The sequence below is a fragment of the Mesoplodon densirostris genome, chromosome 17, assembly GCF_025265405.1.
Source record: "Mesoplodon densirostris isolate mMesDen1 chromosome 17, mMesDen1 primary haplotype, whole genome shotgun sequence".
In the NCBI taxonomy this organism is placed as follows: domain Eukaryota; kingdom Metazoa; phylum Chordata; class Mammalia; order Artiodactyla; family Ziphiidae; genus Mesoplodon; species Mesoplodon densirostris.
Genome location: NC_082677.1, coordinates 51,573,483 through 51,596,525, shown reverse-complemented (window position 1 = coordinate 51,596,525; position 23,043 = coordinate 51,573,483). Strand labels below are relative to the sequence as shown.

Genomic DNA, 23,043 nt, shown 5'->3' with positions numbered 1-23,043 from the left:
TTTAATGTTTTTAAATCACAAACTATCATTGAATTAAAAGCAATGGAAATGCCTATTTTTTTTTTTAAAAGAAGATGTTGGGGGTAGTTTTATTTATTTTTGCTGTGTTGGGTCTTCGTTTCTGTGCGAGGGCTTTCTCTAGTTGTGGCAAGTGGGGGCCACTCTTCATTGCGGTGCGCGGGCCTCTCACTATCGCGGCCTCTCTTGTTGTGGAGCACAGGCTCCAGATGCACAGGCTCAGTAGTTGTGGCTCACGGACCTAGTTGCTCCGCGGCATGTGGGATCCTCCCAGACCAGGGCTCAAACCTGTGTCCCCTGCATTAGCAGGCAGATTCTCAACCACTGTGCCACCAGGGAAGCCCGGAAATGCCTATTTTTATCAGAGTCAAAATACATTTTGAGAATTTCAACTATATGTGACTTTCTGTCTGCAAAGCTATTCTGATGCGTAAAGAATCTATGTAGCTACAGAATTCTGAGTATAAAATTTAAAAGCACATTGGCCTCACTCTAGCATATGTATGTGTTTAATGTCTCTGTCTACCTGATGGCTATGCAACGCTTTTTCAGGATGAAATAGATTGTCTACAGAAAGAGGTAGAAGAGCTTAAGAGTAAAAATCTCAGCTTGGAGTCACAGATCAAGACTATTCTGGATCCTTTAACCTTGATGCAGGGCAACCAAAATGAAGACAAACATCCAGTTGCAGATAATCCAAGTAAAATTGACCCAGAAACTGTAGCAGAGTGGAAGAAAAAACTTAGAACAGCTAATGAAATCTATGAAAAAGTGAAATATGATGTGGAAAAGTTGAAGGAGGTAAGTTGTGGTTGTTTTTAAAATTCTGTAGTATTTTAAGTACCTTCAAAAGTATAAGTCACCATATTATTTTGAGTCTTCATTAGATGATTTGGGGGGGAAAGGACAGAAATCCCTGGATGAGCATTTATAAGAAATAGGAAAACTTTTTCTCCTTAAATGTTATTAGCTGCCAAGAAATATCAGGTGGTTCCATTTGTGACTATAATTGGAGACTCTGTAGTGCCTCTATATGAGTTTGCATCTTCTTGTGGAAGAGTGACATCAATTTAAAGGATGTATTTCTATTCCTCTCATTGTGGTTTGGCTTAATTTTGTTTTTTAAGCTTATGTTAGTGACTTCCCTGTATGCATAAAGACAAACACCTGTCCATTTCCCTACCTATAAAATGAAAGGTTTAGACCATATCTTTTCTAGCACTACCATTCTCTGATTTTTTTAATATTGTAAATAGTTAAAGGTTTAATGACTACTTCCAAGAGAGCTGTGAGTAGCTGCCTTAGACTACTCCGTGAAAAAGAATATTTGGCTTGTGAGGCAGGTTCATTTTTTTCAATTATCTTCCATCCATACAACAAGATAAAGAAAGCATAGATGAAAAGGGCAAACCTCTAGGATTTTCCAGTCTAGGAAAGGAGATGAGATCCATGCTATCAGCACTAGAGGTAATAATCAAGTGCTGTAGAGCTTTGCTGGCCAAAGGGACTAGCCTTCAGCTTGGCTTCAAATTTATCCACAGTGGAGTCTTGTGATGAATAGAGATGGTTTTGTGGTATCCAGGTCCACAACCACCCATTCAGCCTATGTGCATTCTCTTAAAATACTGTAACTGTGCTGAATTACTAAATCCTGCCTCCTGAAATCATTAATGCTCCATATGATATTTTAAAGATGTGCTACCACATACTGATCTTCAGTGAGGTTAAGTAGCAGAGAAGTATCTGCAACTTAGTGTGATTACTAAGTCAAATTGCATACCCACATGTAAAATAAATGCCATTTAGGCTCAGAAAAGGCCAAGATGAGACAAAGAAGGGAACTTAGTGCTTTTAGAGAAAAAAGAAACTACAGACATAATTGCACTGAGTTTGTTACAAGTTTAGGGGAAGTGTGTAATTTCTTTGGTTTTCGGTAGCCAACATTATTAGCATTTTGTCTAAGAGAAGAGGACATGAAAAGGAAATACAGCTGGGAAGTCACAGTATTTATCAATCAGCCATGTCCCCTTTAGCTTTTCTTCTTCCTGAACCATCAGTAAGTTCTGTAGGGTCTCTTATAGTTATTGAATTGCATTGAAATTTTTGGCAATAAACGTTTCTTAGAGCATGAAGATGTGTATGAAAACTTTACTCTGGGCTTATAAGAGTGGTATAGGGGAAAAAAAAGAGTGGTATAAGAGATGTATGTAAAAGAGAACTACATAAAATACAGTTTTTCTTTGTTCTTTTAAAGGTCACGTGTTAAATTCAATACCCAGAGCTACCCTGAGACCTCACAATTATCTGGGATATTTAATAAGCCCATTTTGGATGCCCAGTGAAGGTATTAGGTAGAATTAGGCAATAAGCTGGGACATAAATAAATTTTAAAACATGGACTGCAGAGGCAAACCTTGAATGTAAAGTACAAGATAATAACATACTGTAAATCAAATATAGGAGTACTAAACATTCAGAATAAAGGAATACCTAGAACGAGTGAAATGGACATTTTAAAATTTTTTTGAATTTTTGAATTTTATCTTATTTATTTTTTTTATACAGCAGGTTCTTATTAGTCATCCATTTTATACACATCAGTGTATACATGTCAATCCCAATCACCCAATTCATCACACACCCCCCACCACCCCTCGCCACTTTCCCCCCTTGGTGTCCATACATTTATTCTCTATGTCTGTGTCTCTATTTCTGCCCTGCAAACTGGTTCATCTGTACCATTTTTCTAGCTTCCACATATATGTGTTAATATACGGTATTTGTTTTTCTCTTTCTGACTTACTTCACTCTGTATGACAGTCTCTAGATCCCTCCACGTCTCTACAAATGACCCAATTTTGTTCCTTTTTATGGCTGAGTAATATTCCATTGTATATATGTACCACATCTTCTTTATTCATTCGTCTGTCGATGGGCATTTAGGTTACTTCCATGACCTGGCTATTGTAAATAGTGCTGCAGTGAACATTGGGGTGCATGTGTCTTTTTGAATTATGGTTTTCTCTGGGTATATACCCAGTAGTGGGATTGCTGGGTCGTATGGTAGTTCTATTTTCAGTTTTTTAAGGAACCTCCATACTGTTCTCCATAGTGGCTATATCAGTTTACATTCCCACCAACAGTGCAAGAGGGTTCCCTTTTCTTAAGCATTTGTTGTTTGTAGATTTCTGATGATGCCCATTCTGACTGGTGTGAGGTGATACCTCGTAGTTTTGCTTTGCATTTCTCTAATAATTAGTGATGTTGAGCAGCTTTTCATGTGCCTCTTGGCCATCTGTATGTCTTCTTTGGAGAAATGTCTATTTAGGTCTTCTGCCCATTTTTGGATTGGGTTGTTTGTTTCTTTAATATTGAGCTGCATGAGCTGTTTATATATTTTGGAGATTAATCCTTTGTCCGTTGATTCGTTTGCAAATATTTTCTCCCTTTCTGAGGGTTGTCTTTTTGTCTTGTTTATGGTTTCCTTTGCTGTGCAAAAGCTTTTAAGTTTCATTAGGTCCCACTTGTTTACTTTCGTTTTTATTTCCATTACTCTAGGAAGTGGATCAAAAAAGATCTTGCTGTGATTTATGTGAAAGTGTGTTCTTCCTATGTTTTCCTCTAAGAGTTTTATAGTGTCCGGGCTTACATTTAGGTCTCTAATCCATTTGGAGTTTATTTTTGTGTATAGTGTTAGGGAGTGTTCTAATTTCATTCTTTTACATGTAGCTATCCAGTTTTCCCCGCACCACTTATTGAAGAGACTGTCTTTTCTCCATTGTACATCCTTGCCTCCTTTGTCATAGATTAGTTGACCATAGTGCCTGGATTTACCTCTGGCCTTTCTATCTTGTTCCATTGATCTGTATTTCTGTTTTTGTGCCAGTACCATATTGTCTTGATTACTGTAGCATTGTAGTTTAGTCTGAAGTCAGGGAGTCTGATTCCTCCAGCTCTGTCTTTTTTCCCTTGAGGGAAAAAAGTCTTGAAAAGTCTTGACACTGCTTTGGCTATTTGGGGTCTTCTGTGTCTCCATACAAATTTTAAGATCTTTTGTTCTAGTTCCGTAAAAAAATGCCATTGGTAATTTGATAGGGATTGCATTGAATCTGTAGGTTGCTTTGGATACTGTAGTCATTTTCACAATATTGATTCTTCCAATCCAAGAACATGGTATATCTCTCCATCTGTTGGTATCATCTTTAATTTCTTTCATCAGTGTCTTATAGTTTTCTGCATACAGGTCTTTTGTCTCCCTCTGTAGGTTTATTCCTAGGTATTTTATTCTTTTTGTTGCAGTGGTAAATGGGAGTGTTTCTTAATTTCTCTTTCAGATTTTTCATCATTAGTGTATAGGAATGCAAGAGATTTCTGTGCATTAAGTTTGTATCCTGCTACTTTACCAAATTCATTGATTAGTTCTAGTAGTTTTCTGGTGGCATCTTTAGGATTCTCTATGTGTAGTATCATGTCATCTGCAAACAGTGACGGTTTTACTTCTTCTTTTCCAATTTGTATTCCTTTTATTTCTTTTTCTTCTCTGATTGCCGTGGCTAGGACTTCCAAAGCTATGTTGAATAATAGTGGTGAGAGTGGACATCCTTCTCTTGTTCCTGATCTTAGAGGAAATGCTTTCAGTTTTTCACCATTGAGAATGGTGTTTGCTGTGGTTTTGTCATGTGTGGCCTTTATTATGTTGAAGTAGGTTCCCTCTATGGCCACTTTCTGGAGGGTTTTTATCATATATGGGTGTTGAATTTTGTCATAAGCTTTTTCTGCATCTATTGAGATGATCATATGGTTTTTATTCTTCAGTTTGTTAATACGGTGTATCACATTGATGGATTTGCATATATTGAAGAATCCTTGCATCCCTGGGATAAATCCCACCTGATCATGGTATATGATCCTTTTAACGTGTTGCTGGATTCCATTTGCTAGTATTTTGTTGAGGGTTTTTGCATCTATGTTCATCAGTGATATTGGTCTGTAATTTTCTCTTTTTGTAGTATCTTTGTCTGGTTTTGCTATCAGGGTGGTAGTAGCCTCATAGAATGAGTTTGGGAGTGTTCCTTCCTCTGTAATTTTTTGGAAGAGTTTGAGAAGGATGAGTGTTAGCTCTTCTCTAAATGTTTGATAGAATTCACCTGGGAAGCCATCTGGTCCTGGACTTTTGTTTGTTGGAAGATTTTAATCACAGTTTCAATATCACTCCTTGTGATTGGTCTGTTCATATTTTCTATTTCTTCCTGGTTCAGTCTTGGATGGTTATACATTTCTAAGGATTTGTCCGTTTCTTCCAGGTTGTCCATTTTATTGGCATAGAGTTGCTTGTAGTAGTCTCTTAGGATGCTTTGTATTTCTGTGGTATCTGTTGTAACTTCTCCTTTTTCCTTTCTAATTTTATTGATTTGAGTCCTCTCCCTCTTTTTCTTGATGAGTTTGGCTAATGGTTTATCAATTTTGTTTATCTTCTCAAAGAACCAGCTTTTAGTTTTATTGATCTTTGCTATTGTTTTCTTTGTTTCTATTTCATTTATTTCTGCTCTGATCTTTATGATTTCTTTCCTTCTGCTAACTTTGGCTTTTGTTTGTTCTTCTTTCGCTAGGTCCTTTAGGTGTAAGGTTAGATTGTTTATTTGAGATTTTTCTTGTTTCTTGAGGTAGGCTTGTATAGCTATAAACTTCCCTCTTAGAACTGCTTTTGCCACATCCTGTAGGTTTTGGATCGTCGTGTTTTCATTGTCATTTGTCTCTAGGTATTTTTTGATTTCCTCTTTGATTTCTTCAGTGATCTCTTGGTTATTTGGTAACATATTGTTTAGTCTCCATGTGTTTGTGTTTTTTACGTTTTTTTCCCTGTAATTCATTTCTAATCTCATAGCGTTGTGGTCAGAAAAGATGCTTGATATGATTTCAGTTTTCTTAAATTTACTGAGGCTTGATTTGTGACCCAAGATGTGATCTATCCTGGAGAATGTTCCATGTGCACTTGAGAAGAAAGCGTAATCTGCTGTTTTGGGAAGGAATGTCCTGTAAATATCAATTAAATCTATCTGGTCTATTGTGTCATTTAAAGCTTGTGTATCCTTATTAATTTTCTGTTTGGATGATCTGTCCATTGGTGTAAGTGAGGTGTTAAAAGTCCCCCACTATTATTGTGTTACTGTCGATTTCCTCTTTTATAGCTGTTAGCATTTGCCTTATGTATTGAGGTGCTCCTGTGTTGGGTGCATATATATTTATAATTGTTATGTCTTCTTCTTGGATTGATCCCTTGATCATTATGTAGTATCCTTCCTTGTCTCTTGTAACGTTCTTTATTTTAATGTCTATTTTATCTGATATGAGTATTGCTACTCCAGCTTTCTTTTGATTTCCATTTGCTTGGAATATCTTTTTCCATCCCCTCACTTTCAGTCTGTATGTTTCCCTAGGTCTGAAGTGGGTATCTTGTAGATAGCATATATAATGGTTTTGTTTTTGTATCCATTCAGCAAACCTGTGTCTTTTGGTTGGGGCATTTAATGCATTCACGTTTAAGGTAATTATCGATATGTATGTTCCTATGACCATTTTCTTAATTGTTTTGGGTTTGTTTTTGTAGGTCCTTTTCTTCTCTTGTGTTTCCCACTTAGAGAAGTTCCTTTAGCATTTGTTGTAGAGCTGGTTTGGTGGTGCTGAATTCTCTTAGCTTTTGCTTGTCTGTAAAGCTTTTGATTTCTCCATCAAATCTGAATGAGATCCTTGCTGGGTAGAGTAATCTTGGTTGTAGGTTCTTCTCTTTCATCACTTTAAGTATATCATGCCACTCCCTTCTGGCTTGTAGAGTTCCTGCTGAGAAATCAGCTGTTAACCTTATGGGAGTTCCCTTGTATGTTATTTGTCATTTTTCCCTTGCTGTTTTCAATAATTTTTCTTTGTCTTTAGTTTTTGCCAATTTGATTACTATGTGTCTCAGCGTGTTTCTCCTTGGGTTTATCCTGTATGGAACTCTGTGCTTCCTGGACCTGGGTGGCTATTTCGTTTTCCATGTTAGGGAAGTTTTCAACTATAATCTTTTCAGATATTTTCTCTGGTCCTTTCTCTCTTCTCCTTCTGGGACCCCTATAATGGGAATGTTGTTGCATTTAATGTTGTCCCAGAGGTCTCTTAGGCTGTCTTCATTTCTTTCCATTCTTTTTTCTTTATTCTGTTCTGCAGAATAAGAATTCCACCATTCTGTCTTCTAGGTCACTTATCCGTTCTGCCTCAGTTATTCTGCTATTGATTCCTTCTAGTGTATTTTTCATTTCAGTTATTGTGTTGTTCATCTCTGTTTGTTTGTTCTTTAATTCTTCTAGGTCTTTGTTGAACACTTCTTGCATCTTCTCCATCTTTGCCTCCATTCTTTTTCCAAGGTCCTGGATCATCTTCACTATCATTATTCTGAATTATTTTTCTGGAAGGTTGCCTATCTCTACTTTATTTAGCTGTTTTTCTGGGGTTTTATCTTGTTCCTTCACCTGGTACATAGCCCTCTGCCTTTTCATCTTGTCTATCTTTCTGTGAATGTGGTTTTTGTTCCATAGGCTGCAGGATGGTAGTTCTTCTTGCTTCTGCTGTCTGTCCTCTGGTGGATGAGGTTATCTGAGAGGCTTGTTCAAGTTTCCTGATGGGAAGGACTGGTGGTGGGTAGAGCTGGCTGTTGCTCTGGTGGGCAGAGCTCAGTAAAACTTTAATCTGCTTTTCTGCTGAAGAGTGGGGCTGAGTCCCCTCCCTGTTGGTTGTTTTGCTTGAGGTGACCCAACACTGGAGCCTACCCAGGCTGTTTGGTAGGGCTAATGGCGGACTCTGGGAGGGCTCATGCCTAGGAGTACTTCCCGGAACTTCTGCTGCCAGTGTCTTTGTCCCCACGGTGAGCCACAGCCACCCCCCACCTCTGCAGGAGACCCTCCAACACTAGCAGGTGGGTCTGGTTCAGTCTCCTATGTGGTCACTGCTCCTTCCCCTGGGTCCTGATGCACACACTACTTTGTGTGTGCCCTCCAAGAGTGGAGTCTCTGCTTCTCCCAGTCCTGTCGAAGTCCTGCAATCAAATCCCACTAGAGTTCAAAGTCTGATTCTTTAGGAATTCCTCCTTCCGTTGCCGGACCCCCAGGTTGGGAAGCCTGACGTGGGGCTCAGAACCTTCACTCCAGTGGGTGGCCTTCTGTGGTATAAGTGTTCTCCAGTCTGTGAGTCACCCACTCAGCAGTTATGGGATTTGATTTTACTGTGATTGTGCCCCTCCTACCATATCATTGTGGCTTCTCCTTTGTTTTTGGATGTGGGGTGTCTTTTTTGGTGAGTTCCAGTGTCTTCCTGTCAATGCTTGTTCAGCAGTTAGTTGTGATTCCAGTGTTCTCGCAAAAGGGAGTGAGAGCACGTCCTTCTACTCCACCATCTTGAACCAATCCTGGACTATTTTTCTAATGTTTCCAGGGCTAAGTGAGTTTTGAACAATTATGAAGCCAGTGTTGAGAATGCAAAATATAATAATTAGCTGAAGTCTTCACTACTCTTTTGGGTGCAACAAATAGGCAGAACTCTCCCCTTTGTAACTTTACCCACCTGATTCTCCTGAACTTGAAACCATCTCTAATAGTTGAGGAACTAGCCAGCCCATAAAGAGAATCTTAGAGAGCCACAGGACTGGTGAGAGACCTTGACAGAGGGGATGGGGAAAAGAAATCAAATGAGGTTCTAATTTAAGCCTGTCATTCATCATCAAAAAGCATTCACTAAGTGCCTCCTCTTATGAGGGCTTAATTCATTGTTCGTGTGTATGAGGAAGTAAATTACTTTTCCTGTGTCTTCAGAGGGGCAGTAATGGTATTTATCAGTCACTTAAAGAATTAACCCTCCATAATCCTGGTTGGTTTGCACCCACGAAGGTAAGCAGGTTCTCAGAGCTCAAAAGGAACCTAGATGAGTCTTAAGTGAGAGAGTTAGGCTTGGTGCCCAGAAGAGTGTCCTCTGTCCTGCTTCTCTTGTCATCCTCTTGGGGCATTTGTGTGTTGATGGGCAAATAATATAGTGAAAAGTTCTACAAATTATTGGTCAGGTTTTTAAAATCTATTTTCAAGTTTTCTTGGTTTAAACCTGTTTGTTGACAAGTGTTCTTGTGACCCCTTCACTTTGAATGTTAATGTTCTAGTCAGACAATGAATTTCTCTTGCCAGGTTGGTAAGATTGGTTCCTAGTCTAAGGAGTCTTATTTTTTGTTGGAATTGAAAAACACAATGACTAGGGGGGTTAAATGAAGTAGCTTTTAAGAAGACTACAATAGACACACTACTTTTTGGGCTGTCAAGACTCAATATTGAGCTTCTAGATTTTCTAGGAATTAATGTTTTGTCAAGCAGTTTTTAGGTATCATAGAACTCAAAAAAGAAAATCATACTTGGGATTTTTTTTTAATCAAAAGAGAATCCATAGAATTTATTAGAAAACGTTGATTCAATTCTGAGAGTCCCAGAAGTTGTGAGCCAGAGCATTTGAGAAAGCCATTTTGAAGAAAGCAAGCTATGTTATCACTAAAAACTATTTTTAAATAGCAACCAAAAATCAATCTCATAGCTCAAGATTCTTAGCATTAGTTTTGTGAATAATTGCATGTGGTATAATGTTATCATGTTTAGAGCATTCAGTTATTTGAAAAAGGAAAAGAAAAAAACATATTTGCCATTAGTTTAGTCCCTTAATGACTCTAAGCTGACTAACATAGTTCCGTTTATTTCCCTGGATAGGGGATTTGCAGAGTGCTTGGGGAATATGGATTAAAAATGCTTGGTTGTGTTCACAGTTTCACAAGTCATTCCCAACGGTGATTTTAAGCTTCTGAAGACATGTTCTAATATTCAGTTTTCTGATATTGTTGCTCTAAGAAAATACAGATGGCTCATGTCATTATTTTTACAAGGCACTTTTATTTTAACTTGTGCTTAATTATTTTCAACACTTTTTCTTTTTCTAAGGCAAATAAAAAATTGAAATTGGAAAATGGTGGCCTGGTGAGGGAGAATTTACGACTGAAAGCTGAAGTTGATAACAGATCACCCCAGAAGTATGTATTTTGCTAACAGAGCAATGTTTCAGGTTATGTCAATGTTTTAGAATAAGCTGCTGTTATAGTTTGTGTTTGTCATTTGACTCTTTTCATTGAAGCATGTAACTTTAAATAGAATGTCTTACCTCTAAACATCAAGTGTATACTTATGTTACTGGTAAAATCTTAGTCTTAGTTAAGGCTAGTGTTGAAGAGAAGATTTCCCTCTTATCCTTTTTCCGTATCTGATTAGCAAGAGGATTGTTTTATGTGACCTAAGATAGGTGAGCCTCCACTTGGTTTTACATGTAACTGTTTAGTGGTCCGAACAAAGAGTAGGAAGAGTAACATAATGCCCTTTAGACGTTTTCTGAAATAATCATAGTTAAAATTCATATAGTGCTTTCTCTTTGCCAGGTGCAACAACCTGTGATGTAGAACTATTATTATTCTCCATTTACAGATGATGAAATGGAGGCATAGAGCTCAAATTAATTTTTCTAAATCTGCACTGCTAGTAAGTGGTGGAAATAGGATTTGAACCAATGTAGTCTAGCCCCGGAATCTGTGTTCTGTTACATTACATTGAAAACTATTACACTACCCATTACACTAAAAAGCCTGTCTGAAATAGAATTTTAAGGCATCATTTGTTGAATTTTGGACTGATTTGAACTATACAATTAAATGAATTTATTCTTTTGTGATGGGATAGTTTTCACTCCATTCCAAAAGGTAAGCAGTTGGAACTATTGACCTACTTAACAGTTAGTTTAAAATGATAAGAAACCATTGAGAGTTAAGACTTGAGAATTGAGAAAAGATGGGAGACAGTGCTTAAGGTTGTTATTTTTCTAGGAAAAAAAAAGACAAGTGAAAAGAGAATATGGCCCCCCTCCCTCTGAGGAGTGGCATATCAGAACTCCACACTGCCTTCCCATTCAACCATTAGACTTCATTTTTTCCTAATGGAAAAAGACAAAGACAGACATAAACAAACAGTGGAAATTTATCCTACCAGAGGTAGTTCTCTGCTTGTCATTTGAAAAGGAGAAAATATTGCCTTCAGTAAAACAAGTACAGTATCAGGAAATGGTAGAAATAAACCATAATTACTCAAAGCAGAGATAACTAACCAATAGACAAAGAAGCATAGCTTTTACTTTTAAATAGTTCCTTCCCCTTTTTTCTTTCACTTCAGATAATGTCGTACTTTGATGAATTAGTGAAATAAACTTAAGAAGTGTTGCCATTATTATGTGGCGGTTTGAATCTCTGCTCTTCTCATTTATTGGCAGCTCGCCTTGCCAGTCATAGTAATGCTTGTCCATTAGCCATTCCCCACGGCAGGCTGAATGGAACTAAAGCCATTTTGTTTGTAGCTTTTATTTCTTGAAAAGTTGCCCACCAGATTTCAGATTTAATACTAGCCACCAGGATGTGTGTTTTTAAATAGCCATGACTCCTACCTGATAAACAACTGAAGAATCTTATCTAAAGAAACATCACCGCTGTCTATTCTAACGAGCAACCACACTTCTGAATCCCATATAACTTTGGGATTTGCTATCTTTAACTTCCATTCCTTCCCTTCAGGGGAAGGGAACAGTTTCACTTAAAAAACGATTTGAACTGACCCCTATTCCTGATCAATTTGCAATGCACTGAGGTATTAAAAGCATGGCTTTTGATTTATAGCCTTGTTTACTCTGCATCACCAAACCCTAGTGGGATTCAGAGAGAAGCTGACCACAGCTGAAAATACCCAGATCTGGTTCACCTGAAGAGAGCTCCTGTTCGTATTGAAAAGAATATTAAATTTCAAGGGTTTAAAAGTAAATGCAAGCAAATAAAAACCATCTATTCCATTTCATTCCCTTGATTAGGAAGTGCCTTGACAAATTATTTTTCTCGTGTCTACTTGGTTAGGTATCAAGGTATACTTTTTATACGCATGACCTTAGTTTCTGATGTATCTTTCAGGTTGTGCAGACATATTCTACAAATCATGCAGAAGAGAGAGCTTTAAAATTTAGATACTAGAGAGGAAAAACATTAGGAAGGTATATTTGTTAGCATGGACTGTCATAATAAAATACTATAGACAGGGTGGCTTAAACATTGGGTGTTTATTTTCTTACAGTTCTGGAGGCTAGAAATCCCAGATCAAGGTTCAGCAATTTTGGTTTCTGGCAAGGGCTCTCTTTTTGGCTTGCAGACAGCTGCCTTCTCACTGTGTCTTCACATGTCAGAGGGAGAGAGAGCGCGCACGCTCTGGTCTCTCTTCTTCTTCTTATGAGGATGCCAGTCCTGTTGGATTAGGGCCTCATCTTTATGGTCTCATTTAACCTTAATTACCTCCTGAAGACCCTGTCTCTGAATATAGTCACATTGGGGTTTAGGGCTTCAACAAATGAATTTGGTGGGGAAGTTGGGAACACAATTCAGTCCATAGCAGAAGGTATTTCTTTTTAGGACACTCAAGCAAATATCATGCTATTTCCCCAAAACTAGACTAACATCTGGTGTCAACAAGGGGGGACTTAGACATTTACATTGGTCTCAAGTAGATAGTATTATATAAAAGTAATATATTTTATAATTTTTAAAAACAGTGCTATAATCTTTAAAATGAAACCTGGATTATCATTTATCTCCTCTGCTATTGTTTTTCCAGTCTATCTTTTACCCTCCATTATATCCAGTCTTAAAGTGTACCTGCATATTTTTCCTTTCTCAACTTTAAGTTAAAAGCCCTTTTGAGCAGTGTGGCAGATATCCTACTAGTCATACTCTTCTAGGTATCAATAATATCCATTCTATTGCTTGTCAAAAATTCATTGTTTCGATATCTAAACTGGTGGTCCAGAAAAATGCAATCTTTTTCTTTGACTTGATGTAGCCAAAGACTTCCTGAATTTGTCTTCTAATTTGTTTCACCTGGAGAAAGCCGTCTGTTTGCCCTTTCAGTTTTCTCTAACATGGACTCCTAAGAGAATCAGATTTGATATTCAGAACTCAAGAGGTGGTGGTAATGTCCTTTAGTTTACAAGACTGTTATGCAAAGAAAACTTACTCTCCCAACCAGCCCAGAAATACTATAAGTTTATTTACTTGACAGTATCCTAGGTGCTTTGAACTATACAAAATAAATACTCTTTCTGACCCCTAAAGTAGGTTAGGTTCCCTTGCTGTAATTTCTTTTACTACTTTGTACTTTCCCTTTTTAGCACATATCCCAATTACTAATAATTAATGTTTTGTGTAATTATTTGTTTCATGTTCTTTTTGAGTGAGGACTATAGTTTTATTCATGGTTGTAGCCCTGCATTTTATAGTGTCTGGCTAATATTCTGCCTCTAGTATATATTTGTTGAGTAAATGAATAAAAACGTAGCTCCCAAGACTATGATAAAACAGACAAATCCAGAATATGGTATAGTCAATTGGAAAAATGACCAGATTTCTTCATTAAGTCATTGGCAAAATGGGAGGGGAAGCCTGATTTACAGTAAAAGAAAACTAAGAGATATAATAACCAAATGCAGTACATGGATTTTGTTTGGATATTGATTAATAACAAATGTCAGAAGACATTTTTGAGGCCATTGGATATATTTGAATATGAACTAGGTATTAGATGATACCAAGGAATTACTGTTAATTTTGTTTAAGTCTTATGGTTACTTAACAAAATGTCCATGTTTTCTTTAGAAATGCATACTAAAATATGAACTATAGTATATTTTAACAAAAGATATATATATATATGTGAAATGAGGCAAAATCTTGATAATTCTTGAATGTGGGTGATGAGTATATGGAGTTATTACTGTTCTCCGATTAAAACCAACAAAACGTAGTCCTTGGTTCCAGGAAGTGCATAACCTAATGAAGACAAGAGAAAAAATACATGAAACAATTCAATACTAAATCGTTACTAAGTCAAATAGCAGAGACAGCAGTATGAGTTCAGAGGACGGCCAGTTGGTTGGAGTGACGAGAGTCTTTATCTAAGAGGCAGGGCTTGAGCCCAGCTTTGAAAGATGGAGATTTCAGTGAAGAGGAAGGCATTCTGAGCAAGAGGAAACAGCTTGAGTGGTTAGGAGTATTAAGAGGTCCCTTCAGCTCTAGTTCCTTGTCTCCAGAGCAGCCACAAGTCATGCTCAAGAAACACGGTGGCTTCCTTCTCAAACTCAGCAGAGCAGAGGTCCTCTGTGTAATTTGCACATCTCTCCATTGTGACCATCATCCTCCCACTTAAACAGCTGGTTAGCACAATTCCACTACATCTAGTACTCCACTACATTCTGCTCTAAGCAGAAAGGCCTGTTCTCAGTCTCCTATTTAACGGGGAATGCCAAGTGTCACACCTCCACATGATAAGAAACAAGAATAAGAAGCTGAAGGGAGGACTTTAGAATTGCATTTCTCTATTCCTGAACTGTGCCAGGAAGTGTGATATATTTGTCCGTGATAGAGGAGTTCCTTAGTGATTTTTTTGCTCGAAAGGGTATGAAGAATCGATTTGTAAAGCACTTGAGAGTCCCATGCCCTCTCTCTGAGATCTCTCTGTTCAGTTGTGACATATTTTTTGTTCTAGTCATGCTAGGCAGAGTTTGTGCCATGTTGCTGCCTATTATGAGGCTTTAGCAGAGCAGATGTCCATGCCCTTAGCTTCTAACTTACCTTAAAGCGTAGGGTATAAAGCTCCATATACAAAATTCCATAGGTGATTTAAATCAAACCTGGTTATAATTGGATTAATGGCTTTCCTTTCTATAAATATGTGTTTGGGAATGTCATTGTATCTTTAGTGAGATCTGTGGGTTTGATAGTATGGTAGTGTTAAGCATCATTTTTACTGCCCGGCAGCCCCAAGGCTTATCGTTATGGACCAGTCTTCACCCATGCCTCAGCTCCTTCTGGGGGAAGATAAAGGCTCCAGATACTCTCTAGATGGTGAGCAGTATTTCCTATTATTAGTACATGAAAAAAGTGCTCTGAGGAGGAAAGAATAGACTTCATAAGTCATAACCTGCACGTTCTTCCCTTCTTGCTGTATTTGTGTTCCTTGAGCCGTCTTATCAACTCACATGGCTTTAATAATCATCTACTTGTATGTCTGAGATTACAAAACATAATCTAAATCTTTGGCCTTGTCTTTTCTCCTAAACTGTAGATTAGTGTTTCCATCTATCTATTTTATACTTTCACTCAAGATCCTATACCTTAAATTCACCACAAAGCACAGTAGTTAAATAAATACTTAGTTCTGGAGACAACAGTACCTGGATTCAAGTTTCCCTGCTTCCACTCTGTCTCTCTTTTCCCTGCCCAGTTCATTTTCACCATGCTCAAAATTGCTCTTTATAAAGTATAAATCACACTATTAAATCTCCTATCCAGTGTTTTCCTAAAATAAAATCCAGACTCTTCACCAACTAGTCTATGCTTGCTTATTCCACTTCATCTCATTCTCATTCCCCCAGCTAATCCTGCTCTAGACATACTGGTCTTCTTCTGTTTCTAAAACATGCTTCCCCCAAATCACAGCACTAGTAAGTAGACAAAGCCAGAGTTCAGTTCTAGAGAGTCTGGCTCTGGAGCCTGTGCTCATAATCACATGCTATATTGCTTCCCCATGCCATGATTTTATCACTACGGTTAAGAAAACATAGGCAGAACGCTCTATGACATAAATTACAGCAAGATCCTTTTTGACCCACCTCCTAGAGAAATGGAAATAAAAACAAAAATAAACAAATGGGACCTAATGAAACTTCAAAGCTTTTGCACAGCAAAGGAAACCATAAGCAAGACGAAAAGACAACCCTCAGAATGGGAGAAAATATTTGCTAATAAAGCAACTGACAAAGGATTAATCTCCAAAATATACAGGCAGCTCATGTAGCTCAATATCAAAAAAGCAAACAATCCAATCCAAAAATGGGCAGAAGACCTAAATAGACATTTCTGCAAAGAAGATATACAGATTGCCAACAAACACATGAAAGGATGCTCAACATCACTAATCATTAGAGAAATGCAAATCAAAACTACAATGAGGTATCATCTCACACTGGTCAGAATGGCCATCATCAAAAAATCTAGAAACAATAAATGCTGGAGAGGGTGTGGAGAAAAGGGAACCCTCTTGCACTGTTGGTGGGAATGTAAATTGATATAGCCACTATGGAGAACAGTATGGAGGTGCCTTAAAAAACTACAAATAGAACTACCATATGACCCAGCAATCCCCCTACTGGGCATATACTCTGAGAAAACCATAATTCAAAAAGAGTCATGTACCACAATGTTCATTGCAGCTCTATTTACAATAGCCAGTACATGGAAGCACCCTAAGTGTCCACTGACAGATGAATGGATAAAGAATATGTGGCACATATATACAATAGATTATTACTCAGCCATAAAAAGAAATGAAATTGAGTTATTTATAGTGAGGTGGGTGGATCTAGAGACTGTCATACAGAGTGAGTAAGTTAGAGAAAAACACCGTATGCTAACATATATATGGAATATAAAAAGGTAAATGGTCTGAAGAACCTAGGCAGGACAGGAATAGACACAGACATAGAGAATGGACTTGAGGACACAGGGAGGGGGAAGGGTAAGCTGGGACGAAGTGAGAGAGTGGCCTGGACATATATACACTACCAAATGTAAAACAGATAGCTAGTGGGAAGCAGTCGCATAGCACAGGGAGATCAGCTCGGTGCTTTGTGACCACCTGGAGGGGTGGGATAGGGAGGGTGGGAGGGAGACGCAGGAGGGAGGGGATATGGGGATATATGTATATGTATAGCTGATTCACTTTGTTATAAAGCAGAAACTAACACACCATTGTAGAGCAATTATACTCCAATAAACATGTTAAAAAAAAAAAGAGAGAGTAAGGAAGTAGGAGGTGCAGCAGCAGAGGGCTGCGTCCGCCCCCCCCCCCCTTCTCTTCCTTCAGTGTTGAACAGTGGCTCTATTAGGTGAGTGCTTGAAAGCATTCAACATTAAATTCAATGTACTTCACATTAATGTTTGTATATACCTTGTTAGCAATTCTTCAGTATTTCAAATCAACTCACTTGAAGTGCCGAAGGCTTGTTCTCAAATAACTCTCCTGAGGTGACATGAAAGCCGAAAGCAGCCTGTGACTTGAGTCCAGCCTTGCTGCCTATGTCCTTCCCTTGCAAAACCCCAGCACCTGAGAGGCACCTGATAAATACTTGCTGAATCATTAAATAAGTAGATAAATAACATTCGATAAATTACTTGACCCGTTGGGGCCATTGCTTTCTTTATATAAAATGTGGATAATGTACTGCTTTGAGGACTAAAGGAAATAATTGTATGTCCTTGGCACAGCATGTAACACAAAGAACTGGTAGAGGTTTGTGTCTAAATAACTGTATCCACTATCCATCCCACACAAAAGATTGTTTATCCTCTTGCTTTGTTCCTATCCTCCTTCATGGCTTTACTGCTCATCCGGTTGCCTAAGATAAAAACTTCAGTCTTCCTATGTTCCTATGTTTCTCCACCCCTTGTCCTCACCCCACACCTAAGCGTTCAGTATATTCTATCCTGCCTATTAAATGCCTCGGTAACGCATCTTCTTCTTGTTCCCACTAGTTTAGATCCACGTGATTTCGTGCTTAGCCGATTTTAACAACCTTCCGACTGATTGCTCTTCTTTTCCTCTCTCAACCCTGGAGCATCTGCTTTATTGTTGCCTGAATTCTAAAATATAACTTTGATCATCTCACTGCCTTGCTTAATAACCTTTGGTGATTTCCCATTGCTCACAAATTGAAGCCCAAATTTCTTAGTATAGTATGGGAGCCGCTTTACTAATATGATTTCAGCTTAGCCTTCTTAGCACCTCTCCAACCTTCTTCTTCTTACACTCTGCTGTGGCCATGCTGAATTTCTCCCTGGGCCGAGATGTGCCATGTTATGACATGTACCTTTGCTCATGTCTTTTCCTTTGCCTTCCCTGGTCCTCTCCATTAGCCTCTCTGTTTTTATTCTGCCTGGTTAATCCCTACCCATCCTTTGAGATCGAGCCCAGTTGTCAGTTTATCTATGAGACCCTCCGAGATTTCCAGGATGGTTCTTTTATTATACTGTTTTAAGAATTACATCGTATACTGACCAGATCTGACCGTCATGCTCAGTTAATCTACCAGCTCCTTGGAACTAATACATTTTTTTTTTTTGGTGGCACCACACGGCTTGCGGGATCTTATTTCCCCAACCAGGGATCAAACCCATGCCCCCTGTGATGGAAGTGCAGAGTTCTAACCACTGGACTGCCAGGGAATGCCCAAGACATGTTTTTTTTTGTTTTTTTTTTTAATGAACTCAGTGTGTATCTGTGTAAAGTGTGAGTGTTTGTGTGTGAGTGCTTGTGTGTGTGTGTTTGTGTGTATTTTTCCTCTGGGACATGGCAGAAGGAAGGAGTCCTTACACTCTAATACTTTATACTGCTGCTTGGAGGGAACTGACCAGGGAATTAAGATCTTGAGCTTTCTTGAAGCTTAAGGTATATAGGGTTTAAGAGGGCAGAAAGTCAGAGATTCCTGGCATTCTCCAAACGAGGAGAGTAGAGGAATTTCCTGAAGTTTTCCAAAATTGTACTAGAGATTGAGAGATAGAAAGAGGAAAAGAGGAGGTAGTGTCAGGGCTTGCCTGGCTCCAGGACGATGTTTCTGGTCTGAGTCGCCTTACTTGAACCAGGTTTTCCTGCCCTTACCTGACTCCATGCTGACAGTGAGCTGTGCCCCTTCCTGGTTCACAGGTCTGCTCTTCCTAAACTGTGTCTCCGGATGTGCCAGTACTACACCTGGCTTTCAGCTTCCTCAGCAGCATCTCTGCTCTTGCTAGCCTTGGCTGTTCTCTCTTCTTGACCTTTTCTGGCCTTTTTTGTTTCTCACGATTCTGCTCTGACAAATGCCATGATTCCTGGTATTTGACCCCAGCCTGATCCGTTGACTGATTCTGCTGTGCCCTTTGGTTTTCCCGGAAGGGGAACTTGTAGACTGTCAGGGGAGCCTGATGATACCCTGGGGCCAGACTGTGACAGCTGGGTGTGCTCAGGCCCCTCAGCTGCCTGAGGGGCCCTTCTCTGGATATTCAGCTAATTGGGGGTGGACAGTTGCTGCAGTTTTCTGTCAACTTGCCTTTATTGTATTGATAAGATATTTTAGGAGCCTGTAGTGCATGCTAATGACTGAGCGGTAAGGTTGTCAGAAAGATGATGAACTGCGTGAGAACAAGGATAATGTCTTCTACCCCTTTTGTTTTCCTTCCTCATCACCTCTCAGCATGCATTAGTCCTCAGTAACTATCGTCTGAGCAATAATTACAGAGTGGCTGGATCACAGTTCTTTGTTTTATTTTGTTTCGTGTTGTTCTTCATGCTGAGAGAGAGAGATTGATTTAACTATAGTGAAAAATGTATAGATACTATTAGTTCAGAGATTTTTAAGTATGCTTTTTTCACCCAACAACAGTTGCATTATTTTATACTATTGAGATTTTATTGTTGTTGTTAAGGTTAGTATATTTTGGGAAAAGGTGTAAATCCTTTATTCCTCTGAGAACTGTAAAAAGATATGAAATAGCATATCTCAAGGTTCTCTCCTTCCATGAAAGATTAGGATCGCCCTTTATGTCATATCAACTTTGAGGCTGATCTTTTAGGGCAGAAAATTAGGACATTTCTGCATGGAATTGAAATGAGATATATTTAACAAATAGAATGGAATTTTTTCTACAGTAAAAAGAGTAGTCCATCTTCAGGCAGTGAATATAGATGTGGGTTAACCCTTTTTAGAGACTTACTACAAAAAAGAACCTGTTCCTCTTCAATTTACATATGCTGCCCAGCACTTGGGTGTTTTCTATTAAGAATTTCTAGGTATCGCAGCAAGAATTTTCACCACAATTTTTAAATACAAATGCATGGTTAGTTCAATAAAATAAACACACACAAAAAACCTTTCTTTAAAATTGTGTTAATAATACGAGATTTTTTTCCTTTTTGGCTGCATTGAGTCTTTGTTGCTGCGTGCGGGATTTCTCTAGTTGTGAGCGGGAGCTACTCTTCGTTGCGGTGCACAGGCTTCTCATTGCTGTAGCTTCTCTTGTGGAGCACGGGCTCTAGGCATGCAGGCTTCAGTAGTTGCAGCATGCGGGCTCAGTAGTTGTGGCACGTGGGTCCTAGAGTACACGGGCTTCAGTAGTTGTGGCGTGTGGGCTCAGTAGTTGTGGTGAACGGGCTTAGTTGCTCCATGGCATGTGGGATCTTCCCGGACCAGAAATCAAACCCGTGTCCCCTTCACTGGCAGGCGGATTCTTAACCAGTGTGCCACCAGGGAAGTCCCTGAGCTATTATTTTTAAACTCTGTTCTCCGTTTGAAAGCTTGCCAATCAGATTCTACCTTAATTTTTAAACAGGACTTTTGGGAGGTGGAGGAAGAAGGAATGGCTGCAAGGGCCTTAGTTCTTTGTCTAGTTCCACTGTCCATGTGACCGTTGTCTTTAGGGGGAAATTGTGGCTTTTTTCTATTCTTCCAAATATTGGAGCACTTTCTGTTTTGTGATAAATATAACAATATAAGATGCAATATAACATAGCTTGTATTTTTTATTCCTATTAGAACCCTAGATAAGTAAGTACCTATGTGATATTTAGGTCTGAAAATTATACATTTAAAATTTTGCTCATTTCACATTGGTAGCTTTGTTTCCTTGTAGTTGAAGATGCCTGCTGATTGTGCATGAGATAGACAGGAAGATGTATGCTTTTTATACATAGCACAATTAAAGATGGAGCTTCCAGTTTATGGTTCTGGTTCAGATTTAGTATTCATATCTCTGGTTAAAATAGTCACCCTTTTTGGGTTGGCATTTGCCAGGTTGATCTGTCTGTGCTATAGTTTCCTGCAAGGCCATTTTAATAAATGATCTTTGGAAGTTTGAAAATACTCTTGAACTTATGTCTAGAACATAATAGTTGTTTGATAAATATTTATTGGCTTTGTGCATACATATCTGAATGTATTTCTACATCTTGTTATTTCCTCTCCATATTTCTAATAGCAGATGTATGTATTAAGAAATACTACAACAATTCTAGTCCCTTGATCATATATACAGACTTGGCACTCAGTAGACATGCTTGCATTTTGTACTATGTCATAGTATAAATAGGTGCTGACATTATTTAAGAAGGGATCTCACGTTCAAGCATCTCATATGGCTTCATACATGGTGTTTAGACTCAGACAGACTTGGCTTCTTGCTGCTTCCTTTCTACATAACCTGGAAGAAGAGACAACCTTTTTAAGTGTCTCATTTTTCATCTTTAAAATAAGAATAATAGATCTTGCTTCATAAAGTTAACATGACAATTAAATTAGGTAAGTAAATATATATCAAGCATATAGCAAGGTCCTTGACATAAGTAAACTTTCAGTGAATTGTGGCTGCTGCTGTTATTGTCACCAGCGTTGTCCTTAGTAGTCACTTACAGCATTGTGGACGATTTGTCTGTTACATTTACTTTTGGTAATTTCCATCCCCAGGGTTCACTTGCCTTTATTTATTTATTTATTTATTCGGATGTTGGGCCAGGGAATAGAAACATTGTCTTGAGTCTTCAGGAGGGAAGAGGTTTTTCCTGTTCTCTTTTGGTATGCCTCATGTTGAATATATTTTTGTGGACTCAACTAGTGTGACAAAGATTGGCCACAGACAGTACTTTTATGATTAACAAATTCTCTAGGACTGTAACATTTTCATAACTGTTTCATTTTAAACAGAGAAAACTCTCTTGAAGAAACACTGGCCAGTCATCAGGTTCAGCAGTGGAAGAAAATGTATAGGGCACTTTCCAAAGCTTCTCTAGTAGTTTAAAGACAGACCGCTCTCCCCCATCCTCCTGATACATACACAGGGATGAGAGTAGATATGAGTAACGCACAAACAGCTCACTGGGAGCCGGTGAGAGAAAGGCCCCCACCACCACCCAGTACAGTTTTGAGCTGCCGCCAGTGCTGGTCCTCCCTGTGCTCTTCCCCTGGAGTGTACGCCTCCTCCCCATCCTGTACACACATGCGGATGGCAGGGCACAGCACTGGACCTCCCGCTTTCCTTCCCAGCCCCGTCCAAACTCAGATCCTAAAGAGCTCATATTACAGACTACTCACGGAAGTTATGTGTAATCACAAAGAGGCATTTGCGGGGGCTTCCCTGGTGGCGCAGTGGTTGAGAGTCCGCCTGCCGATGCAGGGGACACGGGTTCGTGCCCCGGTCCGGGAGGATCCCGCGTGCCGCGGAGCGGCTGGGCCCGTGAGCCATGGCCTCTGAGCCTGTGCGTCCGGAGCCTGTGCTCCGCAACGAGAGAGGCCACAACAGTGAGAGGCCCGCGTACCGAAAAAAAAAAAAAAGAGGCATTTGCAAACTTAAGGAATCTTTAACCCATACATTATGCTGTGGGAGAAAAGACTTAGGAAAGGGAAAGGAACGATAGAAATTTTTTTCCCCTAAAAGTTTTATCTCTCTTCCATGTTTTAAGTAAAGAAGATACTTTCCTAGTATCTCCATAAGTCAGGGAATGAGAAGATATGCAACTGCAGCTATATAGCCAGGCAACTCTGCAATAAAATACACTGTATGCCTGGGTCATTCTTTTCTTAGATAAATGTAACAGTTCTTTAAAAAACAACTGTTGACTCACTTAAGTTTACTTGGTTTTCCCACATACCAAGCATTACTTTAGTACAGGTAATCCTCACTTTGCATGGTTGTATAGAATCATAAAAATGACCATTCAACCTAAAACCATGCAAAGCAATCTCAATAATCAGTGAGAAAAATCAAATTGTTCTATAAACTTTAATAATTTTAATCAAAACATTAAATCTCTGTCA

The 23,043-nt window shown here is 38.8% G+C and overlaps 1 protein-coding gene across 1 annotated transcript in view; it reads left to right on the top strand.

Annotated features, from left to right (window-relative positions):
• OBI1 (ORC ubiquitin ligase 1) overlaps positions 1-23,043 on the top strand; it is a 44,893-nt gene that overhangs the window by 14,004 nt on the left and 7,846 nt on the right. The window contains exons 4-5 of the mRNA XM_060080225.1: positions 571-819; positions 10,017-10,105. Of these exons, the coding sequence (XP_059936208.1) occupies positions 571-819; positions 10,017-10,105 (338 nt within the window). The remainder of the gene's footprint in view (positions 1-570; positions 820-10,016; positions 10,106-23,043) is intronic.